This window comes from Oncorhynchus mykiss, chromosome 5, assembly GCF_013265735.2.
Source record: "Oncorhynchus mykiss isolate Arlee chromosome 5, USDA_OmykA_1.1, whole genome shotgun sequence".
NCBI lineage: Eukaryota > Metazoa > Chordata > Actinopteri > Salmoniformes > Salmonidae > Oncorhynchus > Oncorhynchus mykiss.
This window is the reverse complement of record NC_048569.1, coordinates 76,294,820-76,317,286: the sequence shown is the minus strand read 5'-3', so window position 1 is coordinate 76,317,286 and position 22,467 is coordinate 76,294,820. Positions and strand designations below refer to the sequence as shown.

The following is a 22,467-nucleotide window of genomic DNA, read 5'->3' as shown; positions in this document are numbered from 1 at the left end:
GCACATGGTTAATAGTCATAATACCTGGCAGTGAATAATACACTATATTATTCCTATTGATTGCCATACTACTAAAACTACTATGTAGTTCAGAGACCATCTGACTAATGTCAACTGACATTTGTATAGACTGTTAAAACCATGTTAGCCAGTGAACGTTCTCCCAACAGTTGAAAAGAAAGCCTGTTTAAACAGCGTCGGCAAACATTGTCGTAACGCCATCTTGTGTTTGCAGGGGAAGAGGCCTTAACGATATTTGTGGACAAGAGAAAGCTGAGTAAGAAGGCGGATGTGAGCGAATACTCTGGCTCTGGCAACTCGTCCAGCGTAACTCTGGAGGCTCTGCACCAGCTGGCTGCCTCCTACTTCATAGACAGAGAGAGCACCCTGCGCAAGCTGCACCACATCCAGATAGCATCCACAGCCATTAAGGTACACACAAACACACACTGGACACACACGCACACAAACACACACACGCACAACCAACACCCAAACGCACACCCACACATACCCACACACATACACGCACACGTGCACACACTGACCTTCCATCAAACTTGAAACTTCATGCAATCATACTTGTTCAAGTGGAGCAGCACAGTTGGTTAGCTGATTAGAGATCCTGGAATGCCCCTTGTAAGAAGTGTCAGCTTGTCAGGTTGTGAAGAGCCAGGAGTGTTGATCAGTAGGTGGTGTATTTCCAGGGCCAGGCGTTGACATACCTCATCTGAACTGAGTACTGTAGCTGTTGGGATGAATGTTGTGACATACAGGACATACCAGTAGGAAACTGCAATGTTGTGTGAATAAGGAAAGTGATATAAATACATCCAATCTGTTAGTGCAACATTTCAACAGGATGGATTTTGTCAGGCTGAGCTAAAGTGTGCAAATATTTATGTTTCTTTATTATGCCATTTTTTTTAACCCTGCACCTGTAAAGTTGTTGGATGTGCACACACCCCTTTTGAAAATAGCAAACGTGAACCTTTCAGATCCTTCATGTTGCTATATAGTGACAGTCACATCTGTGTGTGGCATCCGGCCTCTCTGAATTTGTCGGAGCAAACTATGAATAACAGCTATCAAAGCTCTGTACTCCCTGAACCACAAGGATGTGTGGGAGGTCGGACATTTCTATCACAGCAGAGGTATCTAGTCTTGCTTTGTCTGTTCTGTTGGGAGTCACTTTTGAAGTGTGTGTGTGTGTATGTGTGTAAGTGTGGGTATGTGTGTGAGCGCCAACTTTAATGGTTCAAAGGCAGAGATGTGTTGAGAGTGACAGGTGAGAGCAGAGAAGCAGAGAGGTTGAGCAGCTCATCAGTGAAGCAGAGTGAATCACTGAGAGGGAGGGAGGCGGCGGAGGGATTCTTCAGCACACGCATCATTTCCACAGGGCGTCAACCCCCGTGACGCCGGGACAGACACAACCAACCGCTCCACCATGTGAATGTGAATTGGACAGGGGATGGTAGGAGGATAGCAGATCAGGCTGCCGGTGCTTCCGCTAGCCGTATGGAGGGAAAATTTGGGAGCTCATTTCAGAGGAAAAGCCTGTTAGTGCTCTGGTGTGCTGGGGGTTTGCTGTGGAAATCTTCTCCCTCTTAAAGAGGTCACGGTGCAGCCTGCTACCTCTCTACCTCTGTTCAGAAAAGGTTGTTGCTATAATGAGTAATGACTCAAGCTGTTACCAGAGCGGCAGGGATCATTTTTGTTATGATTTGGCAATTTCCCCAACTAAATCGATGTTGATATCCCCACCTGACCGATGCGATGGTTGGCAGTGTGTCTGCAGAATGATGAACAATGAGAGAAAGTTTTTCAGCCGTGGGGCTCTCACAACACCGTGTGGATTCATGTTTATTTCCACTCAGACAGTCCCAGTATTGCATTATGTTCCCATTATGGCAGCATTGCATTTTTAACGTTTCCACCTCGCTACTCAATCGGTTGTTGTCTGTGTTGTCACAGGGGCACTGTAAAATCTTTCATTTCCAGTCTAAAGTCCTGCCCCTTCACTTGCCAGTGAGTCTTGGGCAAATGTAACTGCCACTGAGTTACCACTTAATTTAAATAACTGCCTTTTAGCTAATCTCTTCCTCCTCTTTTCTTCACCTAGCTATCATAGACATATTACATATGCACAGTACTATCTTAATTTGACCAGTTTCTCAGCTGGAAATTAATCCTGCAGCAACCGGAAATGTGAATTATCATGTGCATTATAATTCATGGCCATTTTCGGAAGGGTTGATGCATTTTTAGTTAGGATAAATCATGTCTGACATTTAAAAGTGGAAATGACAATTAGCATTTCTCTGCAACAACAGTGATCAAATTAAGATAGCACACCTGTATATCAATCCTTTCACCCTAGTGGTCAAGAAGAAAAGCAGAAGCAAAGAAGAAGGAAAATAAGCTTAACTGAGACTATTAGAACACAGTCTCTCTCTGTGCTCCATGTGAAATCCCTCCAGCAGCAGCAGCTGAGAGATACAGGTGGCCAATAATGTGTCATTAAGCATTTAGTAATATACCAGAATATATCTGCAATGAAAAGCAGCTGCTGTCCATAGAGGAAATTGAATGCCGTGCTCATCAGTCAACGTTGTGCCATATGGGCTATCATATGGCATATCAAATAATGCTCTGTATAGATTCAATATTCAAGTGTCTCAAAACTCTGCATTGTTCCTCATTTCCTCACAGTCTTATCAGCAGTATAATCCCATATCAAGGAAATTTGTGATTTACAATGTGCTGTTAATAATAATGGCAAAATCATTGCACACAGATGGTCTCCCTTCTCTCTGATTTACACATTCTATTCATTTTCCCAGACACACATATTTTGCTGGTTCATGGTTTGATTGATAAGCTCCAGAAGTTTCACCCTACACAGCATTAGCTTCAGGTCTCTTAGTCTTTCCCTCTGTCAGCACTTTGGGACTGTGTTTGATTGTGTAACTGATGGACTGACCCTTGTTTCCTAGCCGTCTCTCCCCCACCAACTGTCCTGTGACAGGCACTTGCAATTTCAGCCTATTTTGGTGAGATGGAGGTTTGGCAGCCTTGGAAACATCACCAAGCAGTAAATATGTTAATAGACCAATAAGAAAGAAAGTTACAAACCTCTCTGCCAATAACAGCTAGTTTTCTGTTTTTCCTTCCCCACTCAGACCACTTCCAGACAGCCCTAGCAAAATTCTTGCTTGAGAAATTGCTCTTTGCTAAGAAGATATTTTTGTTTATTTTTTACCATTTTAATTGAAAACAATCAAACTAACTTAATTATTACCCAGAAATGATTTGATATTGAGATAAAATGGTTGCATTGGACCTTTAAGTGTTGTATGTGGGTGGAAGGAAGGAGAGAGAGAGCAGAGGAGAGGGCGTACTGTACATATGCTCTACCACTGCAATGTTCTGCATCTCTCTGCTAGCCGTGCTTCATTATCTACTCAGAGCTGTGGGTGATGGTCATTAAAGGGCCTGTGTAATGTATATAATAGGGCTTCAGCTCTGACTCATAGAGCACAGGAAGCAGGAACCAATGGTTGAACACTCATCTCACCAGGGAACACACATGCCCGCCACTTCATTGCTTTTCCCCAGCAGAGAGCAGCCAGTCTTAGAAGTGTTTCTTTTGGCATTATGTGTCTCATACAGAAGTACTGTAGAAGTAGTAGTATTTTTTTTTTCTTCAATTTGGAATAGATTATGTACGTATACTAATGTCAATCATCGTATGGCAAAGCATGCACATGAATCCAGGGCAAGAGTGGGTGTAAGATTGCCAGGATGTCAATTCAAAGGAAATGCATGATGCATAAATATATTCTTGTCATTCTTACGTTGCTCTGAAGTTAAAAGGAATGTGTATTCAAAGCATTGTGTGTTTGTTGTTACCCAGGTAACAGAGACCCGGACAGGCCCTCTCGGATGCAGTAACTATGACAACCTTGATTCTGTCAGCTCTGTTCTGGTTCAGAGTCCGGAAAACAAAGTCCACTTGCAAGGTCTGTTTCTTTTTGATTCATACCACATATATTGCATTTTCATGTCAGACCTTTGATTAGGTATTCCTGTTATGCAAATCCTGCACACCATTATCACATAATGTTACTAAGAAATAAGAACGTGAAATATTTTTAAGGTTTTTAGCACACCCTATCATACATTCCCATACAATAGCATCTTCAAAGAGATCCACACATCCCATGACAACGCTTGTAGAGAATAAAATACAGTTTGGACTATCATTGTTCTGCTCTTACATTGAGAGTCTAGTCAAGGATCATATCACCCTAGAACCACTTCAATTTGCTTACCGCCCCAATAGTTCCACAGACGATGTAATCGCCATCACACTGCACACTTCCCTATACATCTGGATAAGAGGAATACCTATGTAAGAATGCTGTTCATTGACTACAGATCAGCATTCAATACCATAGTACCCTCCAAACTCATCATTAAGCTTGAGACCCCGTCCTGTGCAACTGGGTCCTGGACTTCCTGGACTTCCCCAGGTGGTGAAAGTAGGAAACAACATCTCTACCCCTCTGATCTTCAACACTGGGGCCCCACAATGGTGCATTCTCAGTCCCCCCCTGTACTCCCTGTTCACCCACGACTGTGTGGCCATGCACGCCCCCAACTCAATCATCAAGTTTGCAGACGACACCACAGTGGTATGCTTGATTACCAACGACGACGAGACAGCCTACAGGGAGGAGGTGAGGGCCCTTGGAGTCTGGTGTCAGGAAAATGACCTCTCACTCAATGTCAGTAAAAGTAAAAAAGATGATTGTGGACTTCAGGAAACAGGAAAGGGAGCATCCCCCTATCCACATGAAAGGGACAGCAGTGGAGGAGGTGGAAAGTTTTAAGTTCCTCGGTGTACATATCACCAACAAACTGAAATGGTCCAAGCACACAGACAGTGTGGTGAAAAATACACAACAGCGCCTCTTCAACCTCAGGAGGCTGAAAAAATGTGGCTTGTCACCGAAAACCCTCACTAACTTTTACAGGTGCACAATTGAGAGCGTCCAGTCGGTAACTGCACCGCCCACAACCGCAAGGCTCTCCAGAGGGTGGTGTGGTCTGCACAACGCATCACCGGGTGCAAACTACCTGCCCTCCAGGACACCTACAAAACCTGATGTCACAGGAAGGCAAAAAAGATCATCAAGGACAATAACCACTCGAGCCGCTACCTGTTCACCCGGCTTCCATCCAGAAGGCGAGGTCAGAACAGGTGCATCAAAGCTGGGACAGAGAGATTGAAAAACATCTTCTTTCTCAAGGCCATCAGATTGTTAAACAGCCACCACCAGCACAGAGAGGCTGCTGCCTACCTACAGACTTGATATCATTGGCCACTTTAATAAATGGAACACTAGTCACTTTAATAATGCCGCTTTAAGAATGTTTACATATCTCACATGACTCATCTCATGTATACAGTATATACTGTATACTGTATCCTTCACTATCTATTCTTTACTATCTATTGCATCTCAGCCACTCTGTCACTGCTCATCCATATATTTTATACTTATATATTCTCATCCCATCCCTTTACTAGATTGTGTGTATTAGGTTTTGCTGTGGAATATGTTAGATATCAGGTTTTGTTGTGAAATTGTTAGATATTACCTGTTAGATACTGCTGCACTGTCTGATCTAGAAGCATAAGCATTTCGCTACACTCACAATGACATCAACTAACCATCTGTATGTGACCAATAAAATTTGATTTGATTTGACATAGTTAGTGTACCAAGGCTAACAACTACACTCGAACTGCCTTGTGATTCACCCACTATAAATCACTTATTGCTATCCTCTCATACAGTACCATAACTGTACACTTTGATGGTGGTACTAAATCTTGGTTGTGTTGTGTTGTTTTACAGGCCTGCAGGTTATCCTGCCAGACTACCTGAGGGACAGTTTTGTCCAGGCTGCTCTAAGCTACATTGCCTGTAATGGGGAGGGGGGCTTCGTCTGTAAGGACAATGACTGCTGGTGCAAGTGTGACACCAAGTTCCCAGAATGCAACTGTCCCTACATGGACATCCAAGCCATGGAGGACAGTCTACAGAGGATCACTGAGACCTGGGGGACACTCTATAAGGAGTTTGAGGATTCAGGTGAGGACAAATTGGCTCTAGAACTTTTTTTATTTATTTTTATATCTCTAGTAGACAAACATGCCTTAGAGATAAAGATAGAACAAATCCTTGGTTTTGTATTGAACTTTCAGATCTCATTATAATGAGAAATCAGGCTTGGGCCAAGGCTAGAAAACCGACTTGGTAGCAGATTGGCAGTGTTTCAGGCAATTGAGAAATATATGTACTTCCTCAATAAAGAAAGATAAATCAAGCTACTTTTTTAAGTTCTATCTGAGACTCTGCTGGTGATCCGTCAAAATGTTGGAAAACAGTTCATGCACTGAAATGTGGAAATTCCTGTCCTTCCCTGCCTAAGCAAGTTGTGTCAGACTCTGGATCATTACTGAGAAAAAAATTATATGTGATGCTTTTAATCAGCATTTTATCTTAGCAGGCTTTTTATTTGAAATAAATTGTGATTTAATTTAGCCTGGTCAGTCATTCTACTGCCTTTCCCTCCACCAGTGTCTAGTTGGCTCAATTGAAGATCAGTGAATCTTTGTTTTCATTTCAGCAATGTTCCACTTTTTAACGCCTTGCTTAAAAAAAAAAAAATTGAACTGGTTTGCTTTATCGTTTCCTGCTGCAGCTTTCTGCTCCCCTGATTGCAGAGTCATTGACACATATTTTTAATCTGACGATTATCTTAGGGTTTACACCTCCAATAATTATATTCTCTGAAATGTTTTATGAAAGGTTTCCTTGATATTACGAAAGGCGTCCCACAGGGATTGATTTTAGGTCATGTACATTTTTCTGTCTATATAAAAATGTTGGTCTATCTACAAAAAATATGCAGATGACACAAATGTTTAAGCTATTGCCCCCACAGTTGACCAGGCTCTTTCGGAGCTTCAATCTACCTTCATTGCTTTGCAGAAAGCCTTTGTTGAACTGAAATGGGTACTTAATGCAGGTCAATCCAAGTATACGTGATTCACATAAAAATGTATCTGATGCTTTATGCATGGTGGTGCCCTCCTGTCCTCGCTTATAAATATCTGGGTATCAGGATTGATAAAAAGCTATCTTTCAAAAAGCTTAATGAATTACATTGAACAAAAAACAAACTCAACATGCAACAATTTCAAAGATTTTACTGAGTTACATTTCATATAAAGGAATCAGTCAATTGAAATGAATAAATTAGGCCTAATCTATTGATTTCACATGACTGTGACACATCTCGTGACACACACAGTGTGACACATCTCCTTTGCATAGAGTTGATCAGGCTGTTGATTGTGGCCTATGGAATGTTGTCCCACTCCTCTTCAATGGCTGGTGAAGTTGCTGGATATTGGCGGGAACTGGAACACGCTGTCGTACACGTCGATCCAGAGCATCCAAAACATGCTCAATGGGTGACATGTCTGGTCATGCAGGTCATGGAAGAACTGGGACATTTTCAGCTTCCAGGAATTGTATACAGATACTTGCAACATGGGGCCATGCATTATCATGCTGAAACATGAGGTGATGGAGGCAGATGAATGGCACGACAATGGGCCTCAGGATCACATCACGGTATCTCTGTGCATTCAAATTACCATTGATAAAATGAAATTGTGTTCGTTGTCCATAGCTTATGCCTGGCCATACTATAACCTTACCGCCACCATGGGGTTCTCTGTTGAAATCAGCAAACTGCTCACCCACACGACACGCCATACTAGAGGTCGACCGATTAATCGGAATGGCCGATTAATTAGGGCCGATTTAAAGTTTTCATAACAATCAGTAATCTGTATTTTTGGACACCGATTATGGCCGATTACATTGCACTCCACGAGGAGACTGCGTGGAAGGCTGACTACCTGTTATGCGAGTGCAGCAAGGAGCCAGGGTAAGGTGCTAGCTAGCATTTAACTTTTCCTAGAAAAAACAATCAATCTTAACATAATCACTAGTTAACCACACATGGTTGATGATATTACTAGTTTATCTACCTTGTCCTGCGTTGCATATAATCAATGCGGTGCCTGTTCATTTATCATTGAATCACAGCCTACTTTGAATCACAGCCACAGCCTACAGCCTAGCTGTCGTTGCACCAATGTGTTCCATAACCATAAACATTAATGCCTTTCTTAAAATCAATACACAAGTATATATTTTTAAACCTGCATATTTACTTAATATTGCCTGCTAACATGAATTTCTTTTAACTATGGGAATTGTGTCACTTCTCTTGCGTTCTGTGCAAGCAGAGTCAGGGTATATGCAGCAGTTTGGGCCGCCTGCCTCATTGCGAACTGTGTGAAGACCATTTCTTCCTAACAAAGACCGTAATTAATTTGCCAGAATTGTACATAATTATGACATAACATGGATGGTTGTGAAATGTAACAGCAATATTTAGACTTAGGGATGACACCAGTTAGATAAAATACGGAACGGTTCCGTATTTCACTGAAAGAATAAACGTTTTATTTTTTTCCAAAATGATAGTTTCCGGATTTGACCATATTAATGACCTAAGGCTCGTATTTCTGTGTGTTATTATATTATAATTAAGTCTATGATTTGATAGAGCAGTCTGACTGAGCGGTGGTAGGCAGCAGCAGGCTCGTAAGCATTCATTCAAACAGCACTTTCCTGCATTTTCCAGCAGCTCTTCGCTGTGCTTCAAGCATTGCGCTGTTTATGACTTCAAACCTATCAACTCCCGAGATTAGGCTGGCAAAACTAAAGTACCTATTAGAACATCCAATAGTCAAAGGTATATTAAATACAAATGGTATAGAGAGAAATAGTCCTATAATAACTACAACCTAAAACTTCTTACCTGGAAATATTGAAGACTCATGTTAAAAGGAACAACCAGATTTCATGTTCTGAGCAAGGAACTTAGCAAGTTAGCTTTTTTACATGGCACATATTGCACGTTTACTTTCTTCTCCAACACTTTGTTTTTGCATTATTTAAACCAAATTGAACATGTTTCATTATTTATTTGAGACTAAATTGATTTTATTGATGTATTATATTAAGTTAAAATAAGTGTTAATTCAGTATTGTTGTAATTGTAATTATTACAAATATATATATACAAATCTGTTGATTAATTGGTATCGGCTTTTTTGGTCCTCCAATAATTGGTATCGGCGTTGAAAAATCATAATCGTTCGACCTCTACGCCATACACCAGGATTTCCCAAACTCGGTCCTCGGGACACCATGGGGTGCATGTTTTGGTTTTTGCCCTAGCTGATTCAAATAATCAACTAATCATCAGTCTTTGATAATATGAATCAGCTGTGTAGTGTTAGGGTAAAAACAAAAACGTGCACTATTTGAGGTCTCGAGGACCGAGTTTGGGAGTTCCTGCCATACACACTGTCTGTCATCTGTTCGGTACAGTTTAAACTGGGATTCATTCGTGAAGAGCACACTTATCCTGCGTGCCAGTGGCCATCATACGTGAGCATTTGCACACTGCAGTCAGGTCAAGACCCTGGTGAGGACAAAGATCACTCTGAGACGGTTTCTGTCAGTTTGTGCAGAAATTCTTCATTATGCAAACCCACAGTTTCATCAGTTGTCCAGGTGGCTGGTCTCAGATGATCCCGCGGGTAAAGAAGTGGAGGTCATGGGCTGGCGTGGTCCTGGGCTGGTGTGGTCCTGGACTGGCATGGTTAAATGTGGTCTGATGTTGTGAGACCAGTTGGACATATAGCCAAATTCTCTAAAATGACATTGGAGGCTGTGTAGGTAGAGTAATGAACATTCAATTATCTGGCAACAGTTCTGAGATATTTTATTTCAGCTCGTAAAACATGGGACAAACACTTTACATTTTGTGTTTATATTTCCGAATAGTTAAGAAATTAACATTTCATTTCTAGGAATGCCTTTCATTAAATAGCAGAAAATAAATAATTCAGACGCCATTCATACAAGTTATAGACTATGGCAATATTGTCCATATGAATGCAGCTGCCACTGTATTGAAGGCATTGGACACAGTTTATCAAAGCGCACTCCAGTACACACTGCATTCTGTATCAGAAAGTAGGCTGGCCTTCTTTGAAGTCTCGTAGATCGATGCATTGCGCTCTTGTTTATAAAGCATTCCTGCATAAACTTCTGCCGTACCTTACTACACTGTTAACTTACAGACATACAAGATCCCAAATCAAATCAAATCAAATTGTATTTGTCACATACACATGGTTAACAGATGTTAATGCGAGTGTAGGGAAATGCTTGTGCTTCTAGTTCCGACAATGCAGTAATAACCAACGAGTAATCTAGCCTAACAATTTCACAACAGCAACCTTGTACACACAAGTGTAAAGGGATGAAGAATATGTACATAAAGATATATGAATGAGTGATTGTATAGAATGGCATAGGCAAGATGCAGTAGATGGTATCGAGTACAGTATATACATATGAGATGAGTAATGTAGGGTATGTAAACATTATATTAAGTGGCATTGTTAAAGTTGCTAGTGATACATGTATTACATAAAGATGGCAGATGCAGTAGGTGGTATAGAGTACAGTATATACATATGAGATGAGTAATGTAGGGTATGTAAACATCATATTAAGTGGCATTGTTTAAAGTGGCTAGTGATACATTTTTTATATGTATGGCAGCAGCCACTCAATGTTAATGGTGGCTGTTTAACAGTCTGATGGCCTTGAGAAAGAAGTTGTTTTTCAGTCTCTCGGTCCCTGCTTTGATGCACCTGTACTGACCTCGCCTTCTGGATGATAGCGGGGTGAACAGGCAGTGGCTCGGGGGGTTGTTGTTCTTGATCTTTATGGCCTTCCTGTGACATCGGGTGGTGTAGGTGTCCTGGAGGGCAGGTAGATTTCACCCGGTGATGTGTTGTGCAGACCTCACTACCCTCTGGAGAGCCCTATGATTGTGGGCGGAGCAGCTGCCGTACCAGGCATACAGCTCGACAGGATGCTCTCGATTGTGCATCTGTAAAAGTTTGTGAGTGCTTTTGGTGACAAGCCGAATTTTGAAGAGGCACTGCTGCGCCTTCTTCACAACGCTGTCTGTGTGAGTGGACCAATTCAGTTTGTCCGTGATGTGTACGCCGAGGAACTTAGAACTTTCTACCCTCTCCACTACTGTCCCCTCGATGTGGATAAGGGGGTGCTCCCTCTGCTGTTTCCTAAAGTCCATGATCATCTCCTTTGTTTTGTTGACGTTGAGTGTGAGGTTATTTTCCTGACACCACACTCCAAGCGTCCTCACCTCCTCCTTGTAGGCCGTCTCGTCGTTGTTGGTAATCAAGCCTACCACTGAAGTGTTGTCTGCAAACTTGATGATTGAGTTGGGGGCGTGCATGGCCACGCAGTCCTGGGTAAACTGGGGCCCCAGTGTTGAGGATCAGCGGGGTGGAGATGCTGTTACCTACCCTCACCACCAGGGGGCGGCCCGTCAAGAAATCCAGTACCCAGTTGCACAGGGCGGGGTCGAGACCTAGGGTCTCGAGCTTGATGACGAGTTTGGAGGGTACTATTGTGTTAAATGCTGAGCTGTAGTCGATGAACAGCATTCTCACATAGGTATTCCTCTTGTCCAGATGGGTTAGGGCCGTGTGCAGTGTGGTTGCGATTGCGTGGTCTGTGGACCTATTTGGGCGGTAACTAAATTGGAGTGGGTCTAGGGTGTCAGGTAGGGTGGAGGTGGTATGGTCCTTGACTAGTCTCTCAAAGCACTTCATGATGATGAATGTGAGTGCTACGGGGTGGTAGTCATTTAGCTCAGTTACCTTAGCTTTCTTGGGAACAGGAACAATGGTTGCCCTCTTGAAGCATGTGGGAACAGCAGACTGGGATAACGATTGATTGAATATGTCCATAAACACACCAGCCAGCTGGTCTGCGCATGCTCTGAGGACGCGGCTGGGGATGCCGTCTGGGCCTGCAGCCTTGCGAGGGTTAACACGTTTAAATGTTTTACTCACGTCGGCTGCAGTGAAGGAGAGTCCGCAGGTTTTGATAGCGGGCTGTGTCAGTGGCATTGTATTGTCCTCAAAGCGAGCAAAGAAGTTGTTTAGTCTGTCTGGGAGCAAGACATCCTGGTCCGCGACGGGGTTGGTTTCTTTTTGTAATCCGTGATTGACTGTAGACCCTGCCACATACCTCTTGTGTCTGAGCCATTGAATTGCGACTCTACTTTGTCTCTATAATGACGCTTAGCTTGTTTGATTGCCTTGCGGAGCGAATAGCTACACTGTTTGTATTCGGTCATGTTTCCGGTCACTTTGCCCTGGTTAAAAGCAGTGGTTCACGCTTTCAGTCCCGTGCGAATGCTGCCAGCAATCCACGGTTTCTGGAAAATGTTATTTGTCACATGTGCAATAATACAACCTTTCCTTGAAATGCTAACTTACAAGCCCTTAACCAACAATGCAGTTTTATGAAAATAGAGTTAAGAAAATATTTACTGAATAAACAAGAGTAAAAAAAATAAAAAAAAATAAAAGGCAACACTGAGTCAATGTAAGTGGTTATAGGTTAGTCAAGGTAATTTGTACATGTAGGTAGGGGTAAAGTGACTATGTTGTGCGGTAGCAGAGAGAACAGTCTATGACTTCGGTGACTGGAGTCTTCGACCATTTTTTGGACCTTCCTCTGACACCGCTTAAAAACTCTAGAGATCCCTTTGATCTGTTTTTTTTTTTTTTTTTTTTTTGGCACCTTACTTGTGGAAGACTCTCTCAAATAAGTCGTTTTGCATTTTGTGTATTGTTGTGAAAATGTATGTGTATAGTGTATATTGATGTGTATTAATATGTACAGTACCAATCAAAAGTTTGAACACACCTACTCATTCAAGGGTTTTTCTTAATTTGTACTATTTTCTACATTGTAGAATAATCGTGAAGACACCAATAATAAGAAGAGACTTGCTTGGGCCAAGAAACATGAGCAATGGACATTAGACCAGTGGAAATCTGTCCTTTGGTCTGATGAGTACAAATTTAAGTTTTTTGGTTCCAACTGCCGTGACTTTGCCAGATGCAGAGTAGGTGAATGGATTATCTCTGCATGTGTGGTTCCCACCGTGAAGCATGGAAGAGGGGGTGTGATGGTGTGGGGTTGCTTTGTTATGGACACTCTCTGTGATTTATTTAGAATTCAAGGCACTCTTATCCAGTATTGCTACCACAGCATTCTGCAGTGATACGTCATCCCATCTGGTTTGCGCTTAGTGGGAATGTCATTTGTTTTTCAACAGGACAATGACCCAACACACCTCCAGGCTGTGTAAGGGCTGTTTGACCAATAATTAGAGTGATGGAGTGCTGCATCAGTTGACCTGGCCTCCACAATCACCCGACCTCAACCGAATTGAGATGGTTTGGGATGAGTTGGACAGCAGAGTGAAGGAAAAGCAGCCAACAAGTGCTCAGCGTATGTGGGAACGACTTCAAAACTATTGGAAAAGCATTCCATGTGAAGCTGGTTGAGAGAATGCCAAGAGTGTGCAAAGCTCTCATCAAGGCAAAGGGTGGCTACTTTGAGGATGGCTCAACACAGTACATGTCAGCTACTACAGTGACTAAAATGACTGCAACCCTTATCAAAGAGTTTCAGTTAGTTTCAGAGTGGGTGGAAAGGAATAAGTTAGTCCTAAATATTTCTAAAACTAAAAGCACTGTATCTGTAACTGTCAGTGTCAAAACATATTGATACAACAGTAGCTAAGATGGGGAGAAGTATGTCCATGATAAGGCGCTGCTCTGCCTTCTTGACAGCAATGTCAACAGGGCAGGTCCTACAGGCCCTAGTTTTGTCGCACCTCGACTACTGTTCAGTTGTGTGGTCAGGTGCCACAAAAAAGGACTTTGCAATTGGTTCAGAACAGGGCAACACGGCTGACCCTTGGATATACACAGAGAGATAATATTAATAATATGCATGTCAATCTCTCCAGGCTCAAAGTGGAGGAGAGATTGATTTCATCACTGCTTGTATTTATGAGAGGTATTGACATGTTGAATGCACCGAGCTGTCTGTTTGAACCACTGGTGCACAGCTCAGACACCCATGCATTCCCCACAAGACATGCCACAAGTGGCCTCCTCACAGTCCCCAAGTCCAGAACAGACTATGGAAGGTGAACAGTACTAAACAGAGCCATGACTACATGGAACTCTATTTCACATCAAGTAGCTCATGCAAGCAGTAAAATTAGATTAAAACAACAGATTAAAAAAACACCTTATGGAACAGCGGGGAATGTGAAGCAACACAAACATAGGCACAGACACATGCATACACACACACACACGATAGCATATGCACTATGAACACACGTAAACATGGATTTTGTACTGTATATACAGTATGTGATAGTCGGGGCCTGAGGGCACACAGTTTGTGACTGTATTGTAATGTTTTCTTTTAATTGTATAAACTTCATTTTGCTGGACCCCAGAAAGAGTAGCTGCTGCCTTGGCACTGCTGATGAGGATCCATAATAAATACAAATACAAATACTTTGAGGAACCTCAAATATAAACTATATATTTTGATTTGTTTAACCCTTTGTTGGTTACTACATGATTCCATATGTGTTATTTCATAGTTGTAATGTCTTCACAACTATTCTACAATGTAGAATATAGTAAAAGAAACTTTAAAAAAACTGGAATGAGTAGGTGTGTTCAAACTTTTCACTGATACTGTATATAGGGCTGATCTGTGAAAGAGACTGCTCGTCTCAGCCTCACTCCCTGTCAAAGTAAAGTTTAAATAAAAAATGAATACAAAATTGTTTTAGATCCTATTATGTATTAAGATGCTCAAACTATTACACGTTTACTTTGATATATGAAGTGTCCAGTGCCACTCAGTTGACATGCAATATCTACAGGTGTCTTCAGCTAGCTTAGCTGTAAACTTACTCGTTGTGCATGCAGTTGATAATTTATAAATTAATGTGGACAATCTTTGAAAAGTTTCTGTAGGGGACTATGTGAGCCGAATAAAAGTGTTTTATCATGTCACACCCTTAAAGGTGGAGGACTGTTCCTGTGTACCCAAGACATATTTATATATACAGTTGAAACAGTGTAAACCATAATGACTCACAGTGAAACCTGGGGGACTTGGCACACGATCTGTGAACAGCAAATCACAACCTGACATGATTGGATTACAAAATCAACATCTCCTTGCACAGGTAGTTTACAATATGTCTCGAGCAGATTAATCATACATAAAAAACATTTATTACAAGTCCAGTGTTTCACATTGGCATAGTAACATCTTATGAATGAGGGCACTTAGTATAATCTGGGGGTATTATTGCCTCTCTATGTCACTCTGCAGTGGCCATGGTTGCTGAGGTGAAATCAGAATAGATGGGCATTTTTTTCTCTTCTATTTTTTGGTGTGTGAAATATCTGTGCAATTACTTTCAAAGTTTATGTTTTAATAGCAGGGAGGAGAGGAGAGTGCAGGGCAGTGCCAGGAATAAAGAGTTTTTCAGGTGTGGTCGTAAACGTGTCCTTCGGTAAAGGATATCAAAGACGTGTCAACGTTCTGCTCTATCAGCGGAATGGGATGCCAGCAGGAAGAAAGTAACCACGGAAACGTAGAACATGGCAGTTCTGGAACCAATTACATTGTTCTCCTTTAGCCTTGAGGAATGTGGCGACATGCCTGAAGTGATCGTATGCACTTTCTTTTCCAGCATAGGACCAAACAGATTGTGCAGGGAAAATCCCAGTTATACCTTTTGTAAGCAGATTTGTTTCATTGTTTTACTTTAAATCATTGTGTCCTGTTCATTTCTTTACTTTAAATAATTTCCAGGGGTTAAGAAAGTTCTACCTCCACAGATGTCCCCTGGCCATATTCATGGCATGTTCATTTAAAAACAATCACCTTTAGAAAAAGTGGCCTCTTCTTTTCATTTTCACTCTCTTTCTGACAGATGAGTTCAAGACCTTCCTTATGAGGCTCCCGCAGAACTTCTTCCTGAATGTGTCGACTATCCAGCACCTTTGGTCGTTGGATGGCGTGTTCCAGTGGCGCTATGAGCAGCTGGAGAACAGCATGAGTGTGCTCTTCAGACGAGCCCAGAGAGTGGTGTTCAAGCTCTTCAGCCTCAGCAAGAGGTGCCAGAGGCAGCCTCACATCCGCCTACCCAGAGAATGGTAAGAGTCCCGTTCTGCTCCTACAATACAGCTCTTTCCACTGAGCCCCAATTACACTTTAATCACCCATCCAGGAAGCTGATAGCGATCCTCTCTACCTCTCCCTGTGTGAGTGGGAGAAACAGGGAGCCAGCCAAGCAATGTTTATCTACTTTATTACTGCTGCTCTGAAGAAAACTGGAAGTACTATACTTTTTTTTTGTGAAGAGAAATCTCCGTAGACTGTGGAGAGATGGAGAGAGAAAGTGGAATGTTTGTCTGTTTGCATGGGAGTGAAGCGGAACACTTGAAAGGCTAACACTTGAAAGGCTCCCCTACGTTCCGTTCGTTTGCAGAACTTCACACAGACGATGTATGATTGATTTCACTTCCTGGGGCCAGTTCCACTGCTAACAATGAAATCAAATCAAATCCTTGAATTAAATATAATTTGTCAAATGATTCATAAACAACAAGTACAGACTAAGAGTGAATGCTTACTTTTCCAACAATGCAGAGTTAAAGATAAACAATAAAAAAATATAAAATAAAAATAGAAATAGCAACAAGAGGAATAAATACACAGTGAATAACAAGTAACAATGACGGGAAAAATAACATATAGATATATATAGGTTGTACAAAATAAAATGGCTATACACAGGGAGTACCAAAATATCATGGCTATATGCAGAGAGTAGAAACTAACATGGATATACAGTGCATTCGAGAAGTATTTAGACCCCTTCACTCTTTCCACATTTTGTTATGTTACAGCCTTAATCTAAAATAGATTTTTTTGGTTTAAACTCATCAATCTACACGCAATACCCCATAATGAGAAAGCGAAGACAGGTTTTTAGACATTTTTGCTTATTTATTACAAATAACAAACAGAAAAACCTTATTTACATAAGTATTCAGACCCTTTGCTCTGAAACTCGAAAATGAGCAATGAGTTTCATTGATCATCCTTGAGATGTTTGTACAACTTGATTGTAATCCACCTGTAGTAAATTAAATTGATCGGACATGATTTGGAAAGGCACACACCTCTCTATATAAGATTGCACAGCTGACAGTGCATGTTAGAATAAAAACCAAGCCATGTGGTCAAAGGAATTGTCTGTAGAGCTCCGAGATAGGATTGTGTCAAGGCAAAGATATGGGGAAGGGTACCAAGACATTTCTGCAGTATTGAAGGTCCCCAAGAACACAGTGACCTCCATCATTCTTCAATGGTGCAGAACCCCCAACACTCTTCCTAGAGCTGAAGAAGACCAAACTTAGCAATTGGAGGAGAAGAGCACTGGTCAAGGAGGTGACCAAGAACCCAATGGTCATTCTAACAGAGCTCCAGAGTTCCTCTGTGGAGATTAAAGAACCTAACAACCTTCCATCTCTGTAGCACTCCAGCAATCAGGCCTTTATGGTAGAGTGGCCAGACAGAAACCACTCCTCAGTCAAAGGCACATGACAGCCCGCTTGGAGTTTGCCAGATGGCACCTAAAGGACTCTCAAACCATGAGAAACAAGATTCTCTGGTCTGAAGAAACCAAGACTGAACCTTTTGGCTTGAATGCCAAGCGTGAAGTTTGGAGGAAACCCTGCCCCATCCCTACGGCAGCATCATGCTTTGGGGATGTTGTTCGACGGTAGGGACTGGGAAACTAGTCAGGATCGAGGGAAAGATGAACAAAGTACAGATGGATCCTTGATGAAAACCTGCTCCAGAGCGCTCATACTGTGGCGACGGTTCACCTTCCAACAGGACAACGACCCTAAGCCCACAGCCAAGATAACGCAGGAGTAGCTTCGGGACAAGTCTTTGACTGTCCTTGAGTGCCCCAGCCAGAGCCCAGACTTGAACCCAGTCTAACATCTCTGGAGAGTTTTGAAAATAGCCGGGCAGCGACACTCCCCATCCATCCTCACAGAGCGTGAGAGGATCTGCAGAGAAGAATGGGAGAAACGCCCCAAATACAGGTGTGCTAAGCTTGTAGCGTCTTAGCCAAGAAGACTCAAGGCTGTAATTGCTGCCAAAGGTGCTTCAACAAAGTACTGAGTAAAGGCTCTGAATACTTATATAAATGTCATATTTCAGTTTCTCTTTTTATGAATTTGCAAACATTTCTAAAAACCTGCTTTGTCATTATGGGGTATTATGTGTAGATTGATGAGGAGGGAAAAAAATGAATCCAAAAGATCAAGGGGTCTGAGTACATTCAGAATGCACTGGATACAGGGACTATCAGTGCCGAGTCAATATGCAGGGGTACGAGGTAATTGAGGTAGCTTATTGTATAGACAGTTGAAGTCGGAATTTTACATACCTTAGCCAAATACATTTAAACTCAGGTATTCACAATTCCTGACATTTAATCCAAGTAAAAATTCCATGTCTTAGGTCAGTTAGGATCACAACTTTATTTTAAGAATGTGAAATGTCAGAATAATAGTCGAGAGAATGATTTATTTCAGCTTTTATTTCTTTCGTCACATTCCCAGTGGGTCAGAAATTTACATACACTCAATTAGTATTTGGTAGCATTGCATTTAAATGGTTTAACTTGGGTCAAACTTTTCAGGTAGCCTTCCACAAGCTTCCCACAATAAGTTGGGTGAATTTTGTCCCATTCCTCCTGACAGAGCTGGTGTAACTGATTCAGGTTTGACGGCATCCTTGCTCGCACACGCTTTTTCAGTTCTATGGGATTGAGGTCAGGGCTTTGTGATGGCCACTCCAATACCTTAACTTTGTTGTCCTTGAGCCTTTTTGCCACAATTTTGGAAGTATGCTTGGGGTCATTGTCCATTTGGAAGACCCATTTGCGACCAAGCTTTAACTTCCTGACTGATGTCTTGAGATGTTGCTTCAATATATCCAGTTATTTTTCCTTCGTCATGATGCCATATATTTTGTGAAGTGCACCAGTCCCTCCTGTAGCAAAGCATCCCCACAACATGTTGCTACCACCCCCATGCTTCGTGGTTGGGATGGTGTTCTTCGGCTTGCAAGCCTCCGCCTTTTCCCTCCAAACATAACGATGGTCATTATAGCCAAACAGTTTTATTTCTCCAACAAGTACGATCTTTGTCCCTATGTATAGTTGCAAACCGTAGTCTGTCTTTTTTATGGCGGTTTTGAAGCAGTGGCTTCTTACTTACTGAGCGGCCTTTCAGGTTGTATCGGTATAGCACTCGTTTTACTGTGGATATAGATACTTTTGTACCTGTTTCCTCCAGCATCTTCAGAAGCTTCTTTACTGTTATTCTGGGATTGATTTGCACTTTTCGCACCAAAGTACATTCATCTCTAGGAGACAGAACGCGTCTCCTTCCTTAGCGGCATGACGGCTGCGTGGTCCCATGGTGTTTATTCTTGCGTACTGTTGTTTGTACAGATGAGCGTTGTACCTTCACGCGTTTGGAAATTGCTCCCTAGGATGAACCAGACTTGTGAAGATCTACAATTTATTTTCTTAGATCTTGGCTGATTTCTATTGATTTTCCCATAATGTTAAGCAAGGAGGCACTGAGTTTGAAGGTAGGCCTTGAAAAGACATCCACGGGTACACCTCCAATTGACTCAAATGATGTCAATTAGCCTATCAGAACATCAGGACATCATCAGGACATCATTTTCTGAAATGTTTCATGCTGTTTAAAGGCACAGTCAACTTAGTGTATGTAGACTTCTGACCCAATGGAATTGTGATACAGTGAATGATCAGTGAAATAATCTGTCTGTAAACAATTGTTGGAAAAATTACTTGTGTAATGCACAAAGTAGATGTTCTAACCGACTTGCCAAAACTATAGTTTGTTAACAAGAAAGTTGTGGAGTGGTTGAAAAACAAGTTTTAATAACTCCAACCTAAGTGTATGTAAACTTCCAACTTCAACTGTAGGTAGGGATAAAGTGACTAGGCAACAGGATAGATAACATGCTGAGCTGTAGCAGCAGGGTGAAAGTGTGTGTGTGTGTGTGTGTGTGTGTGTGTGTGTGTGTGTGTGTGTGTGTGTGTGTGTGTGTGTGTGTGTGTGTGTGTGTGTGTGTGTGTGAGAGTGTTTGTATTGTGTTGGGGTGTAAATGTAAGTATGTGTGAGTGTATGAGTAGAGTCCAGTGTGTGTGCAGAGAGTCAGTGCAAGATAATTTGTAAAAATTACCCGGGTAGCCATTTGATTAGCTATTTAGCAGCCTTGTTTAGCAGTCTTATGGCTTGGAAGCTGTTCATAGTCCTGTTGGTTCCATACTTGATGCACTGCACTTGGTGCACTTGCCATCCAGTAGCCGAGAGTACAGTCTTTGACAATTTTTTAGGCCTTCCTCTGACACTCTCTGGATAGAGGTCCTGAATGGCAGAGATTATGACCACGGTGATGTACTGCGCCGTATCCATCACCCTCTGTTGCGCCTTGCTGTCGAGAGCCTTGCAGTTGTCATACCAAGCTGTAATGCAGCCGTTCAAGATGCTCTCAATGGTGCAGCTGTAGAACTTTTTGAGGATCTGAGGTTCCATGCCAAATCTTTTCAGCCTCCTGAGTGGGAAGAGATGCTGTCGTTCCCTCTTCACAACTGAGTGTCTGTGTGTGGACCATGTTAATTACTTAGTGATGTGGACACAGAGGAACTTGAAACTCTTGACCCGCTTCACTACAGCCCCCTCAATGTGTATGGGGGCATGCTCCCCCCTACGTTTTATGTAGGCCACAATCAGCTCCTTTGTTTTTCTGACGTTGAGTAAAAGGTTGTTGTCCTGACACCACACTGCCAGGTCTCTGACCTCCTCTCTATAGGCTGCCTCATCGTCGTTGTGTCAGTTCCTACCACCGTTGCGTCATCAGCAAAGTTGATGAAGGTGTTGGAGTCATGCGCGGCCTCGCAGACGTTGGTGAACTTGGAATACAGGAGAGGACTAAGCACACACCGTGTTGATGGTCAGTGTGGCTGATGTGTTGTTGCCTACCCTCACCGCCTCGGGGCGGCCCGTCAGGTAGTTCAGGATCCAGTTGCAGAGGGAAGTGTTCAGTCCCATGGTCCTGAGCTTGTTGATGAGCTTGGAGGGGACTATTGTGTTAAATGCCAAGCTGTTGTCAATAAACAGCATTCTTACATATTGATTCCCTTTGTACAGGTTTGTAAGGGCAGTGTGGAGTACAATAGAGATTGCATCATCTGTGGATGTGTTCGGGCGGTATGCAAATTGGAGTGGAGCAAGAGTGTCTGGGATGATGGTGTTGATGTGAGCCATAACCAGCCTTTCAAAGCATTTCATGGCTAAAGATGTGGGTGTGATAGTCATTTAGGCAGGTTACCTTGACGTTCTTGGGCATGATGACTATGGTGGTCTGCTTGAAACAAGTTGGTTTTACGGACTGGTTCAGGGATTGGTTGAACATTTCAGTAAAGAAACTTGCCATCTGGTCAGCACATGCTCGGCGTATGCGTCTTGGTAATCCGTCTGGCCCTGTTAACCTGTTTAAAGGTCTTGCATCAGCTACGGAGAGCGTGATCACACAGTCATCCGGAACAGCTGGTGCTGTCATGCACGTTTCAATGTTGCTTGCATCGATGCGAGCATAGAAGGCATTTATCTTGTCTGGTAGACTCGCGCAGCTGGTCAGCTCACGGCTTGGTTTCCCTTTGTTAACTGTGATAGTTTACATGTCCTGACATGCTGTTGAGTGTCAGAGCCGGCGTAGTAAGATTCGATCTTAGGAAGTGTTCGAAATGTACACAATTGTTTCCCGGAAGATAATGGGGTGCTGTCATTCAGGTGAGGGTTTAGTATTTTTTTTATTTGGTCCAGGGGATGGTCATGTAATTTGTAATCGGTTAACAAACCTAACGCAATGGTAAATCTAAACGTTGGCGGTAGCGCTGTAGGTTCGGGGGGGTGTCAGAAATATTTTAGCTATTTTCAAAACCAAAAAGTATCAGAGCAGTGCTGGCAGTGGCACAAACTGACTTTTGATGAATAAACCAGTTGTGGGTGTGTCAAGGCTTTGCCCCTCACTGGCCAATCAGAATGTCCTCCATGGCTAAATATGTGGTTTCTTCAAGATGTGTATTTATGGTATTTTATGTAATAGAGTTTGTTACACAAATTATAGAAACGAAATAACAAAATGTAGACTAATCCCATCTTTGCTC

General features: G+C 42.3%; 1 protein-coding gene across 3 annotated transcripts in view; it reads left to right on the top strand.

Annotated features, from left to right (window-relative positions):
* The window catches only part of LOC110524583 (BMP/retinoic acid-inducible neural-specific protein 3), a 35,948-nt gene that overhangs the window by 7,582 nt on the left and 5,899 nt on the right, over positions 1-22,467 (top strand). For all 3 annotated transcript variants that reach the window (XM_036978426.1, XM_021604384.2, XM_036978427.1), the window contains exons 3-6: positions 236-432; positions 3,917-4,022; positions 5,928-6,164; positions 16,108-16,330. In XM_036978426.1, the coding sequence (XP_036834321.1) occupies positions 236-432; positions 3,917-4,022; positions 5,928-6,164; positions 16,108-16,330 (763 nt within the window). The remainder of the gene's footprint in view (positions 1-235; positions 433-3,916; positions 4,023-5,927; positions 6,165-16,107; positions 16,331-22,467) is intronic.